At 40.3% G+C, this 23438-nt stretch overlaps 1 protein-coding gene across 2 annotated transcripts in view; it reads left to right on the forward strand.

Moving 5' to 3' along the window:
- The first annotated feature begins 7886 nt into the window (after positions 1–7886).
- fstl5 (follistatin-like 5) overlaps positions 7887–23438 on the forward strand; it is a 126893-nt gene continuing 111341 nt past the window's right edge. The window contains exons 1-3 of one of the 2 annotated variants that reach the window (XM_061252032.1): positions 7893–7899; positions 8137–8186; positions 23094–23232. In XM_061252032.1, the coding sequence (XP_061108016.1) occupies positions 8164–8186; positions 23094–23232 (162 nt within the window). In that variant the 5' untranslated portion in view covers positions 7893–7899; positions 8137–8163. Of the gene's footprint in view, positions 8187–23093; positions 23233–23438 lie in introns of both variants that reach the window. The other variant, XM_061252033.1, reaches the window with a different exon arrangement.

The following is a 23438-nucleotide window of genomic DNA, read 5'->3' on the forward strand; positions in this document are numbered from 1 at the left end:
TTGAAAACCACCCGTTGATCGCAATAAACATGGTTGCCAGAACATCAAGAAAATCCCCGAGTTATGATTTTCTTTTGCAATAGAAGGGTAGAGCTTAGGTAGCCTACCAACACTCGTGTAAGAAAGCCACGAGACATACTTGTATTTAGGTGAATTGAAAATATTCGAAATACTCCGATAAAGTCACCTAATCTAGTTTGATTGGATAAATTGGTCTGTGAAGTGAAACTTAAACCAAGTCACTCAGTGGATCTCTGGTACCAGAGAAGACAAAGAGGATTGTTCATAACTATTCATAGCTTCGAATGTAACGTCATTAGCAAATTTACATTTTGCTAATGATTTTGATACCCGTGATTTAAACCCCATTTAAAGATTTTACTCAAACTTGGCAACCATGCAACGCATCACTTGAAGTCCCTCCTACCCACAGCAAACGTTTTCTCGCGGATTTACCAGTGGAGGATATACCGACTGGTTATTATTTAACGCGGAGCATTAACTTCATCTTGACAGTTTAGCTTTTTTTGTTTGTTTGTTTGTTTGTTTTAAAGTAGCCTAAATGACTACCTGTAGTAAAACACAACTACAAAAAAAAAGAAAAAGGTTTATTCGTGAAAAAAGCTTGCAAGTTTCCCAAATTGCTAGTCTAAAGCTCCCAATGCGTTTCAAAGGCAGTCTGAAAAATTGCCTACAATTCACACATTGTACAGAAATGCACCACATCACATCGAAATTCTTTATTTAACTAGTTACTAATGTTTGTTCAATAATTAAGTTACTAATGTTTGTTCATGGTTTGCTTTGCAAGGAGCATTTTCCTTAGGGAGTTCATGCTAGTGACAATTTGGTTATGTTGCAAATTCATTAGTTAAACTCGCATCCAATTTATTCTTCACACGATACCATTGCTCTTATCAAGACAATCTTGCCTCAATGCCGTTTAGAAAATGGATGTGTGGATTTTATGTATTGCATCGCAGTGGGTAACCCATATAGTAATAAAAATGGCTGTTTTAGACATGCTTCGATATTAAACATTTGAAGTTTGTTCTGGACAGTGTCTTCCCAATTTCCGAAAGTAAGGTGAGCAGCATGCGTCTCCTGCAGAACATCCTAGCTGTTGCAGTCCATCATATACCTACTGAGTTGGAGGAGTACCAAATTAGTACCAGCTCAGTACCAAATTAACCATATGGGGGCTTTGGCCAATTTTGTGCTGTCCTTTGCTGGCTCTTGGATGAAAAAAAAAAAAGCAAAAGCCGTGGTAAGCAGCCTAAAAGGCCAAAATTGAACAAGAAACAGACATCTTAAATCAGCCATATTAACCAATGCAGTCAATTTGTACGAAGCACTCAACTCTTGACAATCAGCTGCAAAAACGTCTGAGCCAGATAAGATGAGTGGTTCGTCACACACAGTCCAACCACAGGTCATGGGGCCTGTGCACACACCGTAGTAGCCCAACCAGTAACCCAGCTCAACCACAGGATAAACCACCCAGAGTTACACAAATTAGTGGTTTATGTACATTGTACCAAGACACTGAAAAATAACCGATCGCCTAGGGAAAATACAGCATTCTGATTGGCCGAATCGTGTCACATGGGAGTGAATTATTTTTGTATAACCTTGCTAATGAGAACATGTCGAACAGGTGCGTATAATTTTTTCACAGCTAAGTATATGCGCACAACATCATACACAATGGCTTTGTAATTAATGCAAGTAGTACGGTTATAGCCGACCTGGTGACAAAAATATGTTACTGTAGTCTACATCGTATAGAGTTAGATAACCATGGTAGATGTTTCAAACATGATATAACATCACACGTTTACTGTCTGTAATTCACTCCGTTAAACAACAGAAAGTATAAAGCGTAGAGGAATATACGTAGACATGGAAAGCCCCGAGATAATAAAATATGTTCAGTAACGTAGACTCGCTGTTCTGTTCGACCGCTTCCACCAGAAATTAATGTCCCTTCAATTTCTGTTTTAAGCCTACCCGGTTCGGTGTCTCTGGTTAACAACAATGCTTCTTTAGCATCTGGACACATATCACAGACTTGCAGTCATCAAACCCCTTTTTAAGAAGGCAAACTTAGGTGTGAACAACTTGTCTAACTACAGGTCTATCTTGAACCCCCTGTTCCTCTTGCTAAACTCTGCTAAACTAAAGACAGAGACAAAAGTGGGGCCAAAGTCCCTGAGATGCAAATTATCCAACTATATGCATATATATCCATTCATAGATATAATTTGCTGGCGGCACGGATGGTGCAGTGGGTAGCACTGCCGCCTCACAGCAAGGAGGTCCTGGGTTCGAATCCCCGTCGGGCGGGGCCTCTCTGTGCGGAGTTTGCATGTTCTCCTCGTGTCTGCGTGGGTTTCCTCCGGGTACTCCGGTTTCCTCCCACAGTCCAAAGACATGCAGGTTAGGCTGATTGGAGAGTCTAAATTGCCCGTAGGTATGAGTGTGTGAGTGACTGGTGTGTGTGCCCTGCGATGGACTGGCGACCTGTCCAGGGTGTATTCCTGCCTTTCGCCCAATGTATGCTGGGATAGGCTCCAGCCCCCCTGCAACCCTGTTCAGGATAAGTGGGTTAAGATAATGGATGGATGGATGGATGGATATAATTTGCTGTCATCAAAGATCTTGCTGTTACTTTTGACCCATTACATTACATTACACTACACTACACTATTGGCATTTGGCAGATGCTCTTATCCAGAGCGATGCACAGTTTATTAGACTAAGGCGGAGACAATCCTCCCCTGGAGCAATGCAGGGTTAGGGGCCTTACTCAAGGGCCCAATGGCTGTGCGGATCTTATTGTTGCTATACTGGGATTAGAACCACAGACCTTGTCCCAGTCATTTACCTCAACCACTACACTACAGGCCGCCCCAGATCTTGCATTTGATACACATACTAAAAAAATCTGATAATGCTGTCCTTACATGATGCAGAAACGCTAGTCAAAATAAGATTACTGCAATGCTCTTTTGTCTGGATGTACAAATTCCTCTCTGAAAGGGCTCCAGCTAATTCATAATGCAGAAGCTCATATTCTCACTAGAACAAGGAGATTTGAACACATCAGCCCAGTGTTAGCTTCACATCACTGGTTGCCAGTTAAATTCTGAATAGACTATAAGATACTAGTTCTTATCTTCAAAGTCTTATATAGGCTTGCCTCTTTGTACTTAAATTATTTACTTCTTCTTATATTCTCTCACGGATGCACCGTTCACAGGGTGCAGGCCTCCTTGTTATTCCTAGAGTAGCTAAAAGTACAATAGGTGGCTGAGCCTTTTCCTAGCGTGCTCCTCTCCTGTGGAACAAATTGCCAGCTGATGTTCTGGGTGCAGACACTATCACCTCATTTAAAGCTAGGCTTAAAATGTATCTTTTTACTCTCTCTGATAGATGAGGGGCAGGAGTGGGTGGCTGGCATTAGCTATAGAGTCTATGGTGGGCTTAGCGGTCAGTGCTGTCCCTGGATCATTATTGTTAGTGCTATGTTAAGCTGAACCAGTCATGGTCTGGTGGTGACTGTCTCAAGCCTGCCCTCATGGCTGTGTTGGCCCCTGCCTCTGTTTCCCTTAGCTATGCTGCTATAGCCTTATTCTGCCGGGGTTTCCCTTATCACACACAGGCACCTCTCTCTCCTGCTCTGCTTGATCAACTACCATCTGAACCCTCTAACAATGTTTCTTTCCTCTTCTCCCTGACCTGGGCACTTGCCTGGAGCTCTAGCCCATGTTTCCTGAGCACCCCTCCTGGCCTGGAGCCCAAGACCAGTTGTAGCACCAAGCCTGTCCCCTTGCCTGACAGTGCCACCCATTGGTGTTCCTGCCATCTCTCTACATGACCAGAGTCATCTAAGTGGCAGATGGTAAATATTTATATAGCGCCTTTATCCAAAGCACTGTACAACTGATGCTTCTAATTCATACACACAATCACACACCAACGGCGATTGGCAGCCATGCAAGTCATAAACCAGCACTTCAGGAGCATTTGGGGGTTAGGTGTCATGCTCTTGGACACACCCAGGGCAGGATCAAACTGGCAATTGTCTTGACTGCCAGATGACTGCTCTTATTATCTGAGCTAATGTCGCCCCATCTTTGCTTGGGCTTAATTAATTTGGATTGGACATTTACGTACTATAATTAATCTGTTTACATGTAATACAATTTTTTATAACAAACCGGTGCCAACCAGCAGCAGATGGGTTCCCCTACTGAGTCAGGATCTGCTCAACATTTCTTCCTGTTCAGCCAGTGAGTTTGTCCTTGCCACTGTTGCCCTTGGCATACTCTTGGGGGCCGTTTCTCTGTAAAGCTGCTTTGTGATATAGCCCGTTTGTTAAAAGTGCTATAAAAATAAACATGGATTGATTGATTGATTGGATAATAGCATCAACTAAATACCTGCATTGTAATTATTCTCAAAAAGAAAACTGTGAAAATCGTTTGATCAGAAGAAAAACGCTGTACTCAAATTGTCCCACACAACATAACCAATATTTTGGAACCAGAGGTTAATCTCAGAACTAATGGACAAACATTCTGTAGCAAGGTACTAATGATTTGCCTTTCATATCTGTATGTTAAAAGAAGCAGTTCCCAAATCTAGCCACTAGATGTCAGGATAAACCCTTAATAAAAAGGTTTAAACATTAGACCGTTTGTTCCTTAACTTTCAATAACACAGTATAGAGTTGGACGAATTTAGCCTTTTAAAAAGAAATCATATAATTACAGAGGGCTATGATTACGTTTATGACAATGATGTACAGTATCCAGGAATTCAGTTTAGGGTGTTTGAAATTCAGAAACCGAACTGACAAATGTAATTTAATAGAAAATGGCAAGGCAAAAACTATTTCAGTTGTTGCAAAATAGTCCACGGTATCACAGATTATTTCCTGTAACTCACAGGAAAGTAATCTGTCCTGTGAGCCAAAATGGCGGGGGAGAGCTCTGACAGAAAATAAATACACTAAAGCTGCTTTATCTCTGACACTGCTTTGTGGCTGCAGTCACATTCCCCTGTCCTCTGTGGCCCTAGCTTCCTGCTCAGTAGCAGCTGTGGCACATGATACCTGGCTTTATTGCTAGGTGCAGGTGTAAGGCTTTGGGCTATGAACAGGAACACCAGGAGAGGTAATGGCTGGAGTCAGTTTTCCTCCTGTGCTCACATAGAGACTGAGCTGATAGGCAACCCACTGCTCAGGGACAGGTGGGAATAGCAGGGACAGAGTGACACTGAGTTAAACCTGGAGCTCACTCCAATCCATTATTTTCTCCTCTTTTTTATTTTTCTTTCTCCTTTTCTTGCCCTTAGGTCCACTCATTGGGAGAGGCTACAAAAAGAGTAAAACGAGTAAAAACAGGGAAATCTAGAAAATGTGAATTAGGCAGATGGAATGCCCTTGCTCCTTTAAACGTCAGTTCGAAGCCACGTCAGTTACAGACATGGCAGATGCATGGAAGATGGGGAGAGGTGGATCCATAGGTTGGTCATTTATATGACAGGCTTTCCAAAAACAGACTTCCACAACGGATGCGCTGATGTTTTCTTGCTCAAAGGAAAGATTGGGAGTTCCTAACTTATACTTATAGCTCCTAGAAGGGACATTTAAGGGGTTGCAATGTTTTTAAAGATGGCGGACCTTTCCAGTAACATCGGACCTTTCCAATTTCCAGGTCAGGAGCAAGGAAAGGAAAAAGGTGGAGAAAATAAGCCATTGTAATGAGTCCCTGGTTTGCCATTGTGTCTATTTTCTGGAATTTACCATGTACCATGTACCCATGGTCATTAATTTAAATCAATTGAAAAATGATATGCGCCCTTGAAATGCTTCACACCTGCGATTCTAGATTATGCCAAAGCAAATATCGATAACACATATTGGTGAAAATGTCTGTGTTAATTAACTGACTTTACCGTGCCATGCATTGACTGTTCTGCAAAGAATTATGCTGAAAGCATTTGGTACAGCAATGTTGCAGTTTACATGTTATTTAATGTGTGTGTGTGTTCCTTTTTTCATAGTGCTTAACAAATTGTTAAATACTGCACTTTTCTTTCTTTAAAAAAAAATAAAAGGCCTTTTTCCAAGTTTGTCATACTGAGCATCTTACCAGATGTCATCATTTTCCTCAGCATTTAAGGCCATTTTAATTTATTTTGAGATTTCACTGAGAGAGACAAGTGGCACAGCACAATAACCGCAGGGAAATCAGTATATAATTTTGAACAGTATGCCTTTTTAAGTGGACGTTTATGTAGAAAATAGTAGCAATTTGCCTTTTTCGAGTAATTTTTATTGCAATCCACTTTTCCGCAAACATGTCACATGCTAAAATCGAAAGAACAGAAATTTTAACAATTGGGAGCAACTAAATGCATAAAAGAAGACATGTGATCTAAGTTACTTTCATCATGGAATGATCGTTGGTGCCAGACAGGCTGATTTGAATATCTCATAAACTGCTGATCTCCTGGGATTTTCATGCACAACAGTCTCTAGAGTTTGCAGAGAATGCTGCGAAAAAAACAAAAAAACAAACAAAAAAAACATCCAGCGAGCAGCATTTCTGTGAGCAGAAATGCATTGTTAATGAGAGAGGTCCATGGAGAAGATCCAGACTGGTCAAAGCTGACAGGAAGGTGACAGTAACGCAAATAACCACGCAATACAACAGTGGTATGCAGAAGAGAATCTCTGAACACACAAATAACCTCTTAAGTGGATAGGCTACAGTAGCAGAAGACCGATAAGTCTAAAATAAATAAAAACCCAATAAAGTGTTCACTGAGTGTATATCTCCATACCTAACACATAAATATGCGTGCATAACACAACCCAATGATTTGTATCCTTGAACTCATCCACCTAATTTTAAAAAAGAGAAATTAAAGAAAATGGAACAAATGGTTTAATAAAACATTTCTTACAATTCAGTCAGTACTCTCTTTGCAACATTGGGGCTTTTCTTAATATTTATATTGGTTCTGTATGCAAGACATTAATTAACAGTGTGATGAATAGCTGTAATCAGTCCAGTACTTGGTGTGCTGCACTGACTTTCAGTGCAGATGCGAAAAACCGACTTCGGGGGAAATAATGGCGGCACTCTTACTTATTTAAACTATAAATCATGTCCCAACCGTTTGACACAAGAAGACAGCACGGATAACTGATGACCAACAGAGTGTATACTATTTTAACATTTACATATTTTATATACTTTTGATTATTTTAGCTATTTATAAACCCAAGTATATACTGTTTATGGCATTACACTTAAATAAAATAATACTTGTTTAAACATGTAAAGACAAGTATCTAAAGTATGTAACATGTTTATGTAAACATGTCAAACGTTCCTCTGTAATAACTGTTGTGGATAGGCCTATTGAATTAGGATAGACTGTGATCCGCTTTCAACAGTAAGTGAGTGAATGATATAGGCTGTAAACCTACAGTGCCCTTTACATGAAACTGTAATATGCGTCAATCACGAACAGAAACGAACCGTAAACTCCAAATATTGAAATGTACTTCTTCGTCCTGTAGACGATATATCTGTCAAAGCACTATGGATGTTTATGAGAAGACCATAGTAGTAATCTTAACACGAAGGATTTGTTGAATTCCTAGTATTGAAAAACAAATCATTCTAATTTCAACGCTCGAAATCTCTTAGCAGCAGAAGACTGTCACGGCAGCTGACAGTTCAGGCTCCGCTTTATTCTGCGGGCTTGTTCATTGGTGGATACTGTGATTGTATGTAAAGCCGCTCGGGACGTAGGCAGTAGGTGAGGTCTGAGGCAGTAGCCTGTGTTTCAGTGATACAGGAGACCCCAGACAGAGAGGTGAGACGAGTTTTACTCAGGAGCTGTCCACTCAACTACTGGTGCTGAAGTCAGGATCCCTTATTCACGAACGGTATCGCCACTGAAGGAATACAGTTTTTGGTTATCAGCTTCGATTACGGATTTACACGAACGCGGCTGCCGTAAAACAAATTGTGGAATACACCAAATCCCCGCTTGAGACACTGTTGGTTTTAAACTATTCTTTTTTGATGTTTTTGTTTTCTTCTCTATAAGTCTCCTGGAAATATTGTAGCCTACTGGATGCCTTGTGACTGCACGATCAGGTAAATACAAATATATTATAGTCTATATTATGATATAATTACAGTATATGTAATATTGGGATACAAACATAAAATACAAGACTCGCTTGCATGATCCACCAAGCACGATAACGTCAATGATGTAGTCTCAAATGAGTGATGAATAAACTTGGCTAGTGTGTTACAAAGTTCCCAAATTTATAATCAAGGCATCTTTTGACCACTGACATTGTCGGTGTTCATAAGCCGCCTGACATTAACATCTAATCTTTATCCTATTCCCATTACAACTCTGGTGCTTTTAACGTCAAATAACACTAGAGATACTATGGAGGGTACAAAGTTGTGAAACGCGTCTTTACGGCATATATTTACGAAAATAATGTTTGCGTTAAGAAATATTAGATTCATCAAGGACATTTTGGAGTTTTTAAAAGGCAGTTGTTCTTTAAGCGCGATGTACTGTAAGCAGGAGAATGCTTTGTGTGATTTTTTTTTCAGTCCTCACTAAGCCTCGCCACCGTCACCGTCACGGGGATTAGAGCGTTTATTCCCCCCGCTGAGTTCTTCTATGTAGTCACTATTTCGGGTTCATAGTTTTTTTCCCCAGCTAGACTATCGCCTGTAGTTGTATCACGAGCAATTCGCTTTCATGCCCTAATGTGTTTTTCCCGCTCAGAAGTCGCAACCTCACGCAGTAAGAGGCTGTGATGTGGCTCTCGCTTGTACTTGGTTCATATTTTATATATATACTTTTCATTGTAGGCTATTTTTGACAACAATCTACTTGACTCTTCGATACCCCGTGATTTGTGTGAAAGCAACAACGGTTTTAAAACAATGGGCTGAACTGTCCAACAAAATCGTGATGTGCACTGCCAACTGATTCAAATTTTGTCACATATTTTGTTTTGAACTTGAGAAACGCCACTGAAGCCCTCAGTGATGAACTTCAGACCTAAGCGCAGCTTGGAACTCATAGCCTCATAGGTTTGAACCCCTTGCTATAGCTCCTCCTAATTCACTGACTTTGTTTTTAAAACAGTATTATTTCTGTGCTTATATTTTATTGTATTTGGTACTATATCTCAATTGCTGAATTTGAACATAGAAGTGATGGGTGAGTAGATATGTACCATGTCCTGGAAACTACGCATCTGGTCAAAGACGTACGTGCATGCATTTATGTTTATTTTTAAACAGATTTTATTTTATTTTTTTTCATTTCCCGTCCTGTTTTCAAAATTTGCTGGCCAAAAAGACATGCTACATTGCATGAATCTGACCAACTACCTAATACTTTCAGTCAGCTATATTAAACCACTCATTAATCATTGAATGTGTACAGTTTTTCCTACAGGGACTGAATATTTAAAATGGTCCCCATAATGAATAATGAATTCATGAATAGCATGCCTATATGTGTGAAAGGTACAATTCTCGAGTCAATGCGCTCTTCCCTGCATTGGGAATGATTTACTGTGATAAGAGAATCCCCATGCTTTCCACAATGAAAATTACCTTCTATACTGATAAATACAATGCACTTGGATGTCTGACTTTGACTCATCAATACGCTATATTAAAGTCAATTATTTTAATTGAGCAAACATGTTTTCCAGAGTGAATTACAATGCAAGATAGCATTTGCATCCAGTGATATTGCAAATCAAGATGTGTGGCTGACAGTTGTTTTTAAGGTTGTATAAGGAACTTTGGACAGCATCAAATTATAAAGAAATATGGGATACCAAAAGACGGCATATACATTCATAATCGCCTAACCTCTACAGTATATACTAAATTGGAGGTGGGGGGCAGTAGTGTTTATAAGAAGTAGCAGAAAGCTAGAAGAAGTGCTGGTTAATTTGCTGCCGTATAATATATTAAATACCATACCAAGCTTAAATTAAATTTAGCCTTTTTTGATGAGCCTATGGGCTGGGGATACCGACTGGGAACTGCCATTGGAACATGATCACATTCGGTTTTTCATTAGAGAGTAACTTCCAAGACCTGGGAATGAGCTGGTCTGCTTTAGCTGAGCTGAGCTGAACGGAGCAGGGCTGTGCTGAGTACCTTCCATTATTTAGGAAGCAAAACATTTGAGCTTGCTCATGTCAGCTGGAGCTGGGGAGATTATGTTGAGCAACATTTGTCACTGAGGCGCGGGTAGTCAGACAATAATAAAAGGAACATTTATCATAGGGGCGGGGCTGGAGGAGAATGCCCCCTGTTGTTTCTCCGCTGAGTCTGAAGCTCCAAACGTTGACATTAATAATCCCTAATGGTCTAGCGAAGCGTCGCATTTTAATGGCTGCATTTTGTGAATGGTTTGACGTTACGTATTTTCTGGGTTGTTCTTGCTATGACACGTGCGTTATGGGCATTACGTAACACATTCTGAAAGGGGGAGGGGACACCGTGGGGATTTGCATGCAGTGGGGTCCAAAAGTCTGACACCACGAGTGAAAAGGCTATTTTGCATTCTTTTCTAATTTAATACAAACTTTTTCATTACAGATGATATTATCAGCATATCAATTTGAGTGAAAAGTTGATTCTTTTAGAAATGTACTTAAATTTCAGAATTTCTTAGTGTTTGGTATGTCTCCCTTTTGCTGTAATGGCAGCGTGCACTCAAGCTGGCATGGACTCCACAAATTTGTGCAAAACCTCATGATTCTTGTTATCCCAGCATTATTTGATAATGTTTCAAAGAGCATCTTGTGATGTTACTGATTACTTTGCTTTTGTCAGTCTTCAAGTGTCCCCATAAATGTTCAATGGGGTTGAGGTCAGGTGATTGTGGATTGTGCAGCACTCCTGGCTCTTCTTTGGTCTTCAAGTAGTTCTTGCAAAGCTTTGAAGTAACTGTAATTTGTTAAAATGTTTTCAAACTTTCTGTTTATTTCCAGGATTACATGAACCCCCCCAATATTTTCAATGTGGTCTCTGACCTTTGGACCCCACTGTATGCATGCTAATTCCTCCCACCCAAATGATAATGCAGCTGGCCATTAAGACTCAATTAGCCAACTTTGGACGAGCCATCTTACAAGGTGTGCACCGCTGACTAATGAGAAACTCACAGCCCACCAGCGAAGAGGGACGACGTCATTGATCTTGACAGTTATCTTTATGTTAGTTTTCACTGCTCGTAATTCCCAGTAGTTCTGAGGGAAGAGTATGTGTGGATGAAGCATGCGAGGATTACTGATTTCCCCTCAATTCTCACAATGTGCTATGAACTGTGACTTTTACAGACAGTTTTATCTACCATTACCATGTTCTTTTAAAATACAGGGAAAAGATGCAAATGAATGCATTAACACCTCACATATGATTAATTATGTGTGCTCCATATCTAATAATATACACCCAGTGAGCACTTTATTAGTTATTTATCAGACTTTTGAGACTTTTTAGGTTTTCTGCTGCTGTAGCCTATCCACTTTGAGGTTTGACACATTGTGGGTTCAGAGATGCTCTTCTGCATACCACTGCTGTAATGTGTCTAAATAATGATTTGCATGCAAATCGCAGGAGATCATTTCCGAGATACTCAAACTACCCTGTCTGGCACAAACAATCATCCCACATCAAAGTCATATTTCCTCCCCATTCTGACATTTGGTCTGAAAAACAACTGTACTTCTTGACCACTTCTGCATGCTTTCATTTAGTTGCTGCCATAGATTGGCTGATTACATATTTGCATTTACAAGGTGGTATACTACGTAATAATGTGGTCACTGAGTGTATTCTTTTCTTTGTGCAAAATTAACCACATGGAGAAATAAAATACTTTTCCTCCCAACATTTTTGCTTTTATGCATGCAGAAATAAAAGATTGCTGTACAATTTCAACTCGGAATGAATATCCTTACTGGATCTGAAAGTGAACCCAATTTCCATTACACCAGGGGGGCATTGGCACAGCCAGAATCTAGTGAATTATGCTATTGTGCCTGGGAAAGAAAGTAAAAAAACTGTAATGCTATGAACATGATTAAAATTACTGAAGCATGCTATACTCTGAGAATGCACGCTGCTATCGTACACTATATTCAGTTAGACTGTTTTGTATCTGTTATGGCCTGTATTCCGGTTTCCTTTTCTTTTCCTGTTTGTCCACAGGAATTAAATGCCGACAACCGGATATCACAGTCCTGGAAGCCCAGGTGAAACCAGAAGACAGCTGTATATCGACCACTTTAACCATTTGACGCTTAACAACAAGCCATTTCAGTCCAATTGCACTCAAGCAATTTGAAGGGAAAGTCTTGGAGGTTGTAATATAAATTCAGGAATAGCTTTATGGCATTCGATTCCTGTGAGCTCAGTATGGCTAAAGGCTGGTGTCTGATAACTGTTTTCAATCTCAGCTGTTATATTAGCTTGCTCCAGTCTGATTGGGAGTCCACAGTGGTTGGGCAGAATTAGGCTTACTCTGCTAGGGGTAGGGTAGGTTTCATTTCCTAGGATTATTATTAATTCCTTGTGGAAACATGCCTGGTGCACTCAAACTTCTGAGTTTCATCAGTGAAGGGTAGTGTGCCCTCTGATTGGTCTTATATCCCTTACAGTAGTCCTGTGTGATTCTTACAGGAAATTTCATTGGAGAAATTGATATTTAATTATTTGCCTGATTTAAGTATGGGAAATGCTGTTTTTTGGGGGCATGAATGAACCAATATGTAGTTTTGATTTGTGCTACAAGGCATTTGAGACATTAGGTATGCTGAATTGCGTCACTCCCAGTGGTTCGGATTGCACAGCTAGCACAAGCTTCTTTTCAATCATTTCAGTATTATGGACCATGTTTTCTCTTCACAGAGATTTGATTTCCATGGGTAGATTAATAAAAGATTACCCTTTAATGATTCAGCCTGGCTTTAGATGACTTAGTCCTGATGTCATCCACACACTCATCTGTGCTTGGTTTTATTTTTAATCAGCAAAATATCAGTGCAACGGTTTATAGGAAAAATATAGGGTATATATATATAAAAAAAACTGAACTAAGGTTTATTCTTGGAAACTGTCAGCTTCCATGAAACATAGTTTTCAGGTGAGAGATATTTTCAGCACAGTCGATTTCCTTCTTAAACCTCCCGTTATGTTCTTACACTCTCAGAAAAAAAGGTTCTTTGGCTTATCTTCATAGAGGAACCCTTTTTAGTTCCTTATGGAACCCTGTTTCATAGGTGTGAGGTGTGAAAGCTCCTGGACAAAGAACCCTTGACCTGGATAGGGTTCTTCTGTGGAATCACAGGGTTCATTTTGGAATTGTGAATGGATGTATGGATACATTTTAATCCTATATGTTTTAATCACCACCTAGTTGTCATAATAGCCATTTACAGTAACCCTCCGTTTGTATTTTACCTTAATTACCATGTCGTCAGCCAGCTACAGCTACAGACTGAGACTGACAGGTTTTACAATTTACAGCAGCAGCCTAATGCACTGTATGATACAGCACTCATTTCATAAGGAAACCCTCATTTTGCAGCACCGATTAGGCCTGTATTTTGCATGATGGAGAACTCATACGTTCTGTTAGATTATCATGTTTTAGCATGCACATACCTCCCAGCTATTGTGTTCATCTTGATGACTTGTGATAATGAACAATTTCACTACTTTCACTATATGCATCACAAATTCAAACCAAGGATTCAATAACAATTTCTGATTAAATAAAACCTCATTAGACAATATAAAATAAATAGCATGAACGTGAAAATTTTGATCCGTATACAGCCACTTTTTCATTTTTTCTGACTGGTTTTTAAATCATATTTGATTATAATTTGTCTACTGCATTTCTAGATCAGTGCTATTGTCCAAGATGGTCAAAGGTTTAATTCATGCCTTAGTGAGCTTGTCAGTGTTGTCCACTCCTCCCTTGCCATTGCTGTAGGCTTAACTGGATCATGTCACCCATATCCTGATGTCATTTTCCCCTGTACAGCTATATTTATGCCCTCAACAGGGCAGACGGTCGTGTCGAAAGAGTAATATTGCATTGTAATCTCACGCCTACGTGGTTGCTAATCAATCAGGAAAAAAAAAACATTGAAAAAGAGAGCAGCCTTGTATACTGAAAAGGCAGCATTGGCTCCCAGCAGATTTGGTGGTTGTGGTCACATGCAGGACACCAGGACACCTGTTCCTTTTTTTTTTTAATCTAGGTCCTGTTTTTCCAGTCCAGGGGGTTTGGGGAAAGGCAATCTTAACTGAAATAGGTCCATTGGAGCAACTCTCAGTTGAGAGGGTAGAAGGGACTTCACTTCAGTAGTCAACATCAAGCAAAATGCCCTCAGGGTGCATTGAGCAAGGCCTCTGAAAGGACCTGGTTGTTTATCCAGTGTGACCTCAGGCCCAGGATTGTACAGGCATGGAGAAAGCTTCGCCTGCTTATCCCACACATCCGCACTCTCATAAATAAAGGCTTGAAAAGTGCATGAAAAGGTCCAAATGCTTGTAGCTGGGGCAGGACCCTTTAGGTACATAAAATTATACCCTTAGGCAGCAATATATAATTAATTTGTTTGTCATGTTTTGGTAAATGGACTGCATTTAAGTAGTGCTTTTATTCAAAGTGCTTTACAATTGTCTCTCATTCACTCACATGCACACACACACACACACACACACACACACAAACACACATACACGCATGCACATAACGGCGATAGGCTGCCATGCAAGGTACCAATCAGAAGTAATTGGGGGTTAGGCGTCTTGCTCAGGGACACTTCGACACACCCAGGGCGGGGGATCAAACCAGTGATGGGATTCAGACTTAAAATGATATTTAACTGCTGGTTGCATTGCAGATTTACTAAGGGACACATCTTAGAATTACTCTTTTATTGTTGTTATCGTCGTATTGTCACATTTAGCCCTGGTTTAGTCGGTGATAGGGCTAAATGTGATGCCTCTCTCTTTTCTGATCCTTCTCTCACGAAAGCCGCAGTATAGGCACAGCATGTGAGAACCATAAACCCAGAACCCGGCAGGTGTTCTATTGGAAGATAAAGTATGGATCCTTTCTGAGACCGTCATGAAACTGAAGACACGCTGGCCTACGCTTGAATCTGATGTGGGGGTTTTGTTGGAAAGTTTCTAGCCCGACTGAGCTCAGTAACGATTTGTATGGCAACCATTCACTTTTCCTGGCTTCCATTTAATCATACAATACGTCCCTCAGCTTAAAAAAATCAATTTGAAGCAATTTTCCTTTCTTCTGTGTTCTCAATCTTATCTGTAGCCTGACCACATCGCTGTGTTACTCTTTGCCAGTTTGGGAGAGTACAGACTAGCATGCATTCACCTCTGTCAGCTCTGATTTTCTGGAAGTCCACCAGCTAAACTTTTCAGGCTTGACATTAGATGAATACACTAGCTGAATAACTGCTACATGTAGACTGCAGGAACCTGATTATTCGGAGGAGACGGTGTTGGACTGTTTATGTGAGGGAATGACCCCTGAACCTCTTCTTCCATGGACCATGTTACGGTATCATTACAGCCAATCGGATTCCTCCCTTTGCTGGATACCCACATGATTGTCACAGTGTGTACAGCGTAAGGTATGTGTGAGAGAATATGCCAGCCAGAATGCAAGTGACAGAGAGATCAGAGAGAGAGCGAGATAGTGTGTGTGTGTGTGTGCGCGTGTGCGTGTGTCTGTGTGTGTGTGTGTGTGCGCGCCTGTGCCTGTGTGTGTGAGAGAGAGAAAGACAGAAAGGGAGACTGAATGACAGAAATCCTGCCAGGAGAATGCAAGTGGCAGAGAAAGATCAGAGAGAGACCAAGAGAGAGAGTGTGTGTGTGTATGCGTGCGTGCGTGTGTGTGTGTGTGCATGTGTGTGTGTGTGTGTTCGTGAAAGAGAGAGAGAGAGAGAGAGAGAGAGTGTGACAGCGACAGAAAGGGAGACTGACAGAAATCTTGCCAGGAGAATGCAAGTGACAGAAAGATCAGAGAGAGACAGAGAGAGAGAGTGTGTGAGTGTGCGCGTGTGTATAGAGTTTTGTTTTGAAAGCATTACATTCAGCCTGCTGTTGTTCTGACAGTTCACAGAGGACACTGGCAGTTCAACACTCGCTGTAAAGGAACAGCTGTGCCCAGAAAAATCCCTTCCCCTGATTTCCATTCTCTGCTCTCAATCCACCAGAAGCTAAGCACAGCACTGTTTCTTGTGTCAGAACGGACATTTAAATTGGACACCGGTGTCTAATTATAATAATTTAAACCGGCTGAGAGGAAAGGGGGGGGGGGGGTAACGGTAGCTGTTACAGAACATGAGAAATAGAAACAGACCTGACTAAAACATGTACAATCTCACACACACATTACGCGAACCTGTTCTGGAAATACTTTCGATTGTAACAGTCTGCATATCTGTGGTGGTAAGACAACAGTCAGCTTGGTGGATTTATCCATGACTGGAGTGAGGAGCAGAGTGTGTTGGTAATTATTTTTTGTTTAAGACGCTGTGTTGAATATTTGGGCAGAGCTGAATTCCCCCGAAAGATTCTCTGCCTGATACAGACGAGAATTTGCCATATGGAGTGTGCTTGTGATTTATCATTTCGATCTTCCCCTATTATTTATAATTGATTCATCAAGACAGCATCTGTTTGCTACACTTGGGTGAGTGTAAAGACACACCACTCAGAATAGCTTGCCCATGTGGATCCTCAACTCAGTCAGCTATGCTTTTCAAGCGATAGACCCAAACATTTATTTTGGATTCATTGCTTTAGCAGGGTGGTTCATGCTAAATTCAGAATAAATATATATAACGTTTTATGGCTTTAATATATAATATATAATTGCAGTTCATACACTGATTAATTATTTACCATGTATCACAACAATAATAACAAGTAAACAAAGTCATATTTTGGATTTGTGGATTTTTGGAGGAAAATAATACAAAGGAAATGAAAGGCTGCTTACAAATCAGCGCAGAAGCATAATGTTAAATCTGGTGTTAGGCAGAAGCTGTGTGCACTGTATATTCAAATGAATGTGTTGCTTTTGATGTAGAACTCTTTGTTTGGAAAGTAACTTGTGTTATATAAAACAAGATTCTAACTTCCCTTGTATACCTCATAGCCTTGTTATTTGCGTGTTCAGGCCTACCGTTTGCCCTTCTGCTACTCTGTAAAGTGTCTTTCCGACAGTCTTCCGGAAAAAGCGCTATACAAATAAAATTGAATTGAATCGAATTGAACGAAAGTTAAATGACCCTGTCTGTGAGATGATCAATTTCATAAATCAGTAAAGCAGTCTTCAGCACATTTATCCAGATCAGTGCATTTCTCTCCAATGCCAGCCTGCTACAGACAGCAGTGCAGGACCCCAAGGACAGAGACTCCAGCACTAATCTGTTTTAATGCCATTCAGATCCTCCGCGCTCAAAGACTCAATGGCAGATGGAGTTCCCTACTGCTGACCTAGCCCTCTAATTCCCGTCCGCCATGTTTACCATGGTCGCTATTACAAAACCCATCAGTCACTTCCGTTTTATTCTCATCCCTGGATGGTATATAACTTCTGTTTCATGCAAAAGCATATGCCAGATTTAATTACACACGCATTGAAGATCTCAGCCTGCTGTATGTATGCCGTGTGCATGTCTCATAACTCAACCAAGCTTTTTTTTTTCAAACCCCATATGGCGAAGTTTTTCTCTGCCCGCCAATTACATTTTCAAGAGATATAACCTAAGGTTAGTAACACGAAGACATTTTAAAAATTAAATTGCTTATGACCAATGGAGGCTTCCTGCAAGACTGTGATAGGATTGAGGGTCAAAGACAGACACCTGGGTAATGGAGTCCTATTGATTTCTTACATCTCTCTGAAAATGAAGGACCACTGAATATCATGGGCTCATAATCACCAGCATTAATTTGCTCTTATCATTGATCCAGAGAAGCACATAAGGGACAGACTGAAGCAAAAAGAGAGCTCCTCTGCTCAATGATTCTGTCTGAGTTTGGTCCCATCTTTCTGCTGCTTATTGTCTGGCTCAGTTTTTTAAAACTTACCATTTTAAGCAGCTAATGGAAGACTGAAAGCAATGAGCCATCAGCCACTGGACTTTTTGCTTTTTGCTAATCTGCATATTTGATAATAGATTGGGAGAGCCTCATTACCATGCAGAAAAAGCAGAAAAATAGCCACCTTCCAATGAACCTTATCCAACCTGTTCAGTTGTTTGTTCTATGACCTTCATGTGCACTGCCTTTGGTTAAAAGTATGCTGGAAGTATAATGCATTGCAATGTCATGTAATGTATTGTAACTTGTGTCTGCTGGTATCCTAGCTGTGGTTGCAGGATATATTGTATACTTCAATACACAAGCATTCCTCAAAGTCAAATCAATGAAAGTAAATGGCAAAGCTCAAACAAGCTGTCGTATGATTTTTATGGCTGTGGTGTGCGGTTATTGTCACTCTCCCAAGAAGACGGCTCTTGATCCCAATACACCACCCTCCTTTAAAGATCTGTCACTCTTCATCCAATTCTATCTGAACTCATAAGACAATGTTTGGAAGTGGATTACTACAGAAGCCTTTGAATATCACAGGAAGGATTTGAGAATGAACTCTGCTCACACAGGAAAGAAAACCTTTGTATATTTAAAAAAATATGCATTTCATTTAATCAGACATTTAATTCTGATTCCGGTTGAAATGCATTAGGTTTTTTTTTGGAACGGATTTTCAAAATTCTAAACCAGCTCTAGCTCTATTGCTTTCAATTGCTGCTTGTGTTACATCAGTATTAATTAAGAACACAGGATCTTACACCTTAAATATAACCATGTGCATATCATACAATATGCCAGTTCCTGGAGTATTGGAGGTGTTTGTGGTGTAAGCATTGGGAAAAAAACATATTTATCTGACTCATTTTCGAAAACTATAACTGTCTGGAATGTTACAAAAGTTTGTTTGTGAAAGCAGGGGAAGGTGCTATTGGAACACGAGACGCCCAGAGACAACGTGATGTGTACGCTTTGGTGTTGGGCATCCCAGAGTCCATACCTGGCACTAGCATCCCTCTGGCTTTGTCACAGAAGTCTTGGGACTTTTTACCTGACTCAGTATTCAGAGATCTTGGGACTTAGATCCTACTCCAGAAATCTGTAGGTCTTGGGACTTGTTACATAATTCAGCATTCAGGTGTGGGGAGTTTCAGCTGCTTAAACTCAAGAATCTCTTGTGACTAGCACCTAGCTGTGAGTCAGGCAAGTATAGCATGTATAAGTATACATACCATAGTGCCGGGACACGGCTACACTTGTATTGTAGTGGGTTCTTATACCTCTGGGTTGTCGGTATTTGTGAAGCTGCAAAAGAGTTAGAAAGGAGATGCAGATGAGGTGAAAACGTGATTAATAATTTAGGATAATTAATACGTTTATTCATAAGCATAATCACCGGGTGAGTCTGAGAGAGCAAATATGAACACATTCTGCATCTATAGCTAAACACAGGATGGCGTGCTGGCCAAGAACATGAAAATATTTACCAACAAAATACATACTGTAACCAAATGACTCCATATGGCAATGACCATGGTACCAGGAGAACTATTAAGCAACATTGAATTTTGCTTTGGACTTCCCTTATATGTTATCCCGAGCAAGCCGTCCACTCTCTACAGTTCCCTTTGTTTTCCCAAATAAGGTCTGGACAGGAATAGGTCTGTAGCACCCTGCTCCACCACAAAGAGACCTCCCTACTCCCCCAGGAAGGTGCATTGTAAACTCCTCCATAATCTAGTGATACTCTACTCATAAGATGCTTTGTATGACAGTGCATGATCTTATGATTGTTGCTATCATTCCCCTAGATACGTTTCTATGGAAGTCTAAGGTGGTGATCCCTCTATAATCCAAACACTTATGTAAGAATACATATCTAGAAATATACTTTACTTTGAATTCCATACATAGTTGTGATCATAACCTCCTTTTAGAGTGCCATCTCAAAACAGCTCATTGTATTTTTGTCTATGTCTTTTACATGTGGTATCTCCTGCATTTCAATTGATATTATATCATGGTAGCTACCTAGTCTCATAGGATATACATACCTTGGAGCACTTATGTGCAGAAAACACAGTTATGTTCTCACAGGTAAACTTTGGTACAGTTTCATAATCAAATGTCCTCTGGGGGTTCTGAAGCGAAGCTGTCACAGGAGAACAGGCTTGTTTGCTGGAGAGGCAGGCTCAATCACTCCACTGATTTACAGTAGTAAGGTAGTTAGTGCGTCCGCTTCTTCCGTTTGTGGTCTGGGTTCGAAAACCAGATTTATACAATAACATAGCAAGCTGCTTGGCATAAATACAACAAACTATATTAAATCAAAACATGTCAAGGAGGAGGGGAGGGTGGATTTGGGGACATTTTCTAACTGTTCTTCATGAATCTGTTGCTAAATTCACACATCCATCACATGTCAGTAGTCTACCTAATATGTAAAAATGGGTAGTTCCGGAGGATTTGAAAAAATTGCTGGTAATGTTACAGTCTTTAAAGTCTGAGTGTCTTTACCACTCCCAGTGGACGTTTCGTTTGAAAACTGCAGCAAAGTGTACCTGTGAGAACGTAGCCGTGGTTCTGCAAAGAAGTGCTCGGAGGTACACATATCCCATGAGACTAAGCTGTATTATTCACAGTCCACCACATTTATCATATAGCCCACAGTTATTTAGCTGCGCGTACATCTAATGCTTTTTTCAGTCTATAGCATAGACATTAATTTTAGCTTGATTGCCCTCTGGCCAAACGGTGCCTGACATATCCTGGCCATCTGTTTATCCCATGACATGTCCTGGGTTCTCATTCATGCCCAGTCCAAGGGGTCAACCAAAGGTCACAAGCAGATCTGGGTTTAGTGTATTTAATTGTTTTGGATTCAAATACTTCTACGCTTTACTGAGCTTGTCTGGTGTAGTGGAACCTATGCTCTCAAAAAGTGCAAACCATGCCTTCTGATCCTCTTGGCAGGCCCAATTGCCCCAGGCAAGATCAATCGAACACAGAAACATATTGGAATTATGGATTTGACCCAGGTCTGTCTACAGCAGCCATTCATAACCTGTGGAATTCATGGCTCCACTGGGGCCCAGGGGTGGAACTGGAGTCTGGAGTGAAGGGACACAAGAGTTAGTTAGGCCAGTCTTAATTGAACCTCACGGTGTTATTTGTGCCATCCAAATCCCCACTGTAACGATGTAATAGGATTAATTAGCAGGCCTAATGAATGTCAATGACCATGGGCTGCGAGTAGCCAATGTTTCTGTCTCTGAATATTCAGACCCAGACTCTTAATAATGAACAGACATTATTTCCTGGCTTTCCTGTACCATGGTTCCGACCTATACTACAAATGCATTTATTTTTACTTTTCATATAAACATAAATATTAACATTGAAATTTAGAATATGCAAAATGACATGAATTTAGCCAGTAAAAGCTACAGTTAAGTGGTGGGCTTGTGGTGTCTCATCCGCTCCCTTCAGCATGATGTGTTGTATGCTCCACTCTTCTCTGGGTGTGTAAAGCAGGACTCCTCAAATGTGTGGTTGGGATGGGCTCTGTATGGGAGAGGCTCTGCATGTGTGCTGTTTCCTTCCTGTTCAAACTGAATTAATGAAGTTCCCTTAAAACCTGCATTAACATTGTTGTCTTCAAACAGTTTTGACCATCCTACAGGTTTAGAGTATGCTCACGATTGCGTTCCTTGTCATTCTTTCTAAAGGCAGGTTTGTTTTTTAATTGGCATTGACATACGGTTGGTGTTCTCAGGTTCTGTAGTTATGATGCATTTATGAGTCTTGTGTCGCTAAATGGACAGTATTACGGCGGAGCCCTGCACTTGAGGAATTGCATTTTACAGATGAGATTAATGCCAGCACACCCTACGACTCCCCAGGAAGGAGGGTTGGCAGGCCTGGCGTAAACAGCCAGAAGAGGACCCTGCCCTTTCTGATATAAACAACAGAATGGAGTCCTAGTGGACTGCTTTCTGACAGATACCAAAGGGATTATTAATGGGAGTTTATTTAGAGAATATTTTATTCACTCTCCTTCATCAAGGTACAGTAATATGGAAAAAAGTTTGAAGATATATGACAAATATAAGACAAATATCACCGTGATCATCTTCAACCTTTTTCTTAACATTACCTCGGCTTTATCATTTACCAAGAAGTATTGAATATGTTTTTAAGAAGTTATGAATATGTTTTTTTTGTGAATTCCAGCAGGATGGAGTTATGAATATGTGTTTAAGAAGTTATAAACATGTGTTTTTTTGTGAATTCCAGTTTCATCATGAGAACGTGAAGTGCAAAAGTAATATAACTGAGGAAACAAGTATACTTAAGCATAATTGAATCATATATTTTAAAAATGCATTTTAATTCTATTAGTAGAACTGTTTGCAAGTATAATAAAAAAACAAAAAAGTCTGGGAACACTTTGAATGCATAGTAACCAGTTACATAACATTGTTTTGGTTGATTTATGTTTTGTAGTGCTGTGTAATATAATTTAGAGTCCAAAAAAGTTGCTTGGCAGTGTGCTCAGTTAATACAATTAATTGCAAATCGTTATGGTAATTAGCTTACCAGAGCGGTTCTTTATATTTCTTTAGTTTTCTTTTCTCCTTTAATTGATTCCAAGTAGATGTAATCCTCTCAGTGTGTTCAAGGATGTTATTGATAATGTTTGCTTAAGCTAAAGTCAGATTCGCAGTGCCCGTTGTCTTCTGTAATTACTCCACGGTTGATGTATTATCGGAAAGAAACATTGTAGAAAAAAAGCATTGATTGCGGTCAAACGGATTGTTTTGCTGATTATTTACCCTTTGCCTCTTACAGCAGAAGACCAATGAGGACCCACGGGCAGCGCTTGGCGATTTTAACGCTCGGACTCTTCTTCTTGGGAACTGAAGGGAGGCCTGGCCAGGATGGACACAGGCCTAAACTCTATCAGCCTCTAGTGCGATTCCGTCATAAGGTATCGATCCCTTTCAGTACGTTCTCAAACAAGCAGTACCCTGCCTTTTGCCAAAGAGACTAGCAGTTTCTGCAGAGAAACCTGGCACGTTGATATAGATGCATTTTGGCCCAGGAAGTGTGCTTTTTATTACACTGTTTCAACATATCACCCGTGTCGAACACTGATGGACGCCACTGAATGCAAAATGTGTCTCATCAAGGTTA

Source organism: Conger conger, chromosome 8, assembly GCF_963514075.1.
Source record: "Conger conger chromosome 8, fConCon1.1, whole genome shotgun sequence".
Classification (NCBI taxonomy): domain Eukaryota; kingdom Metazoa; phylum Chordata; class Actinopteri; order Anguilliformes; family Congridae; genus Conger; species Conger conger.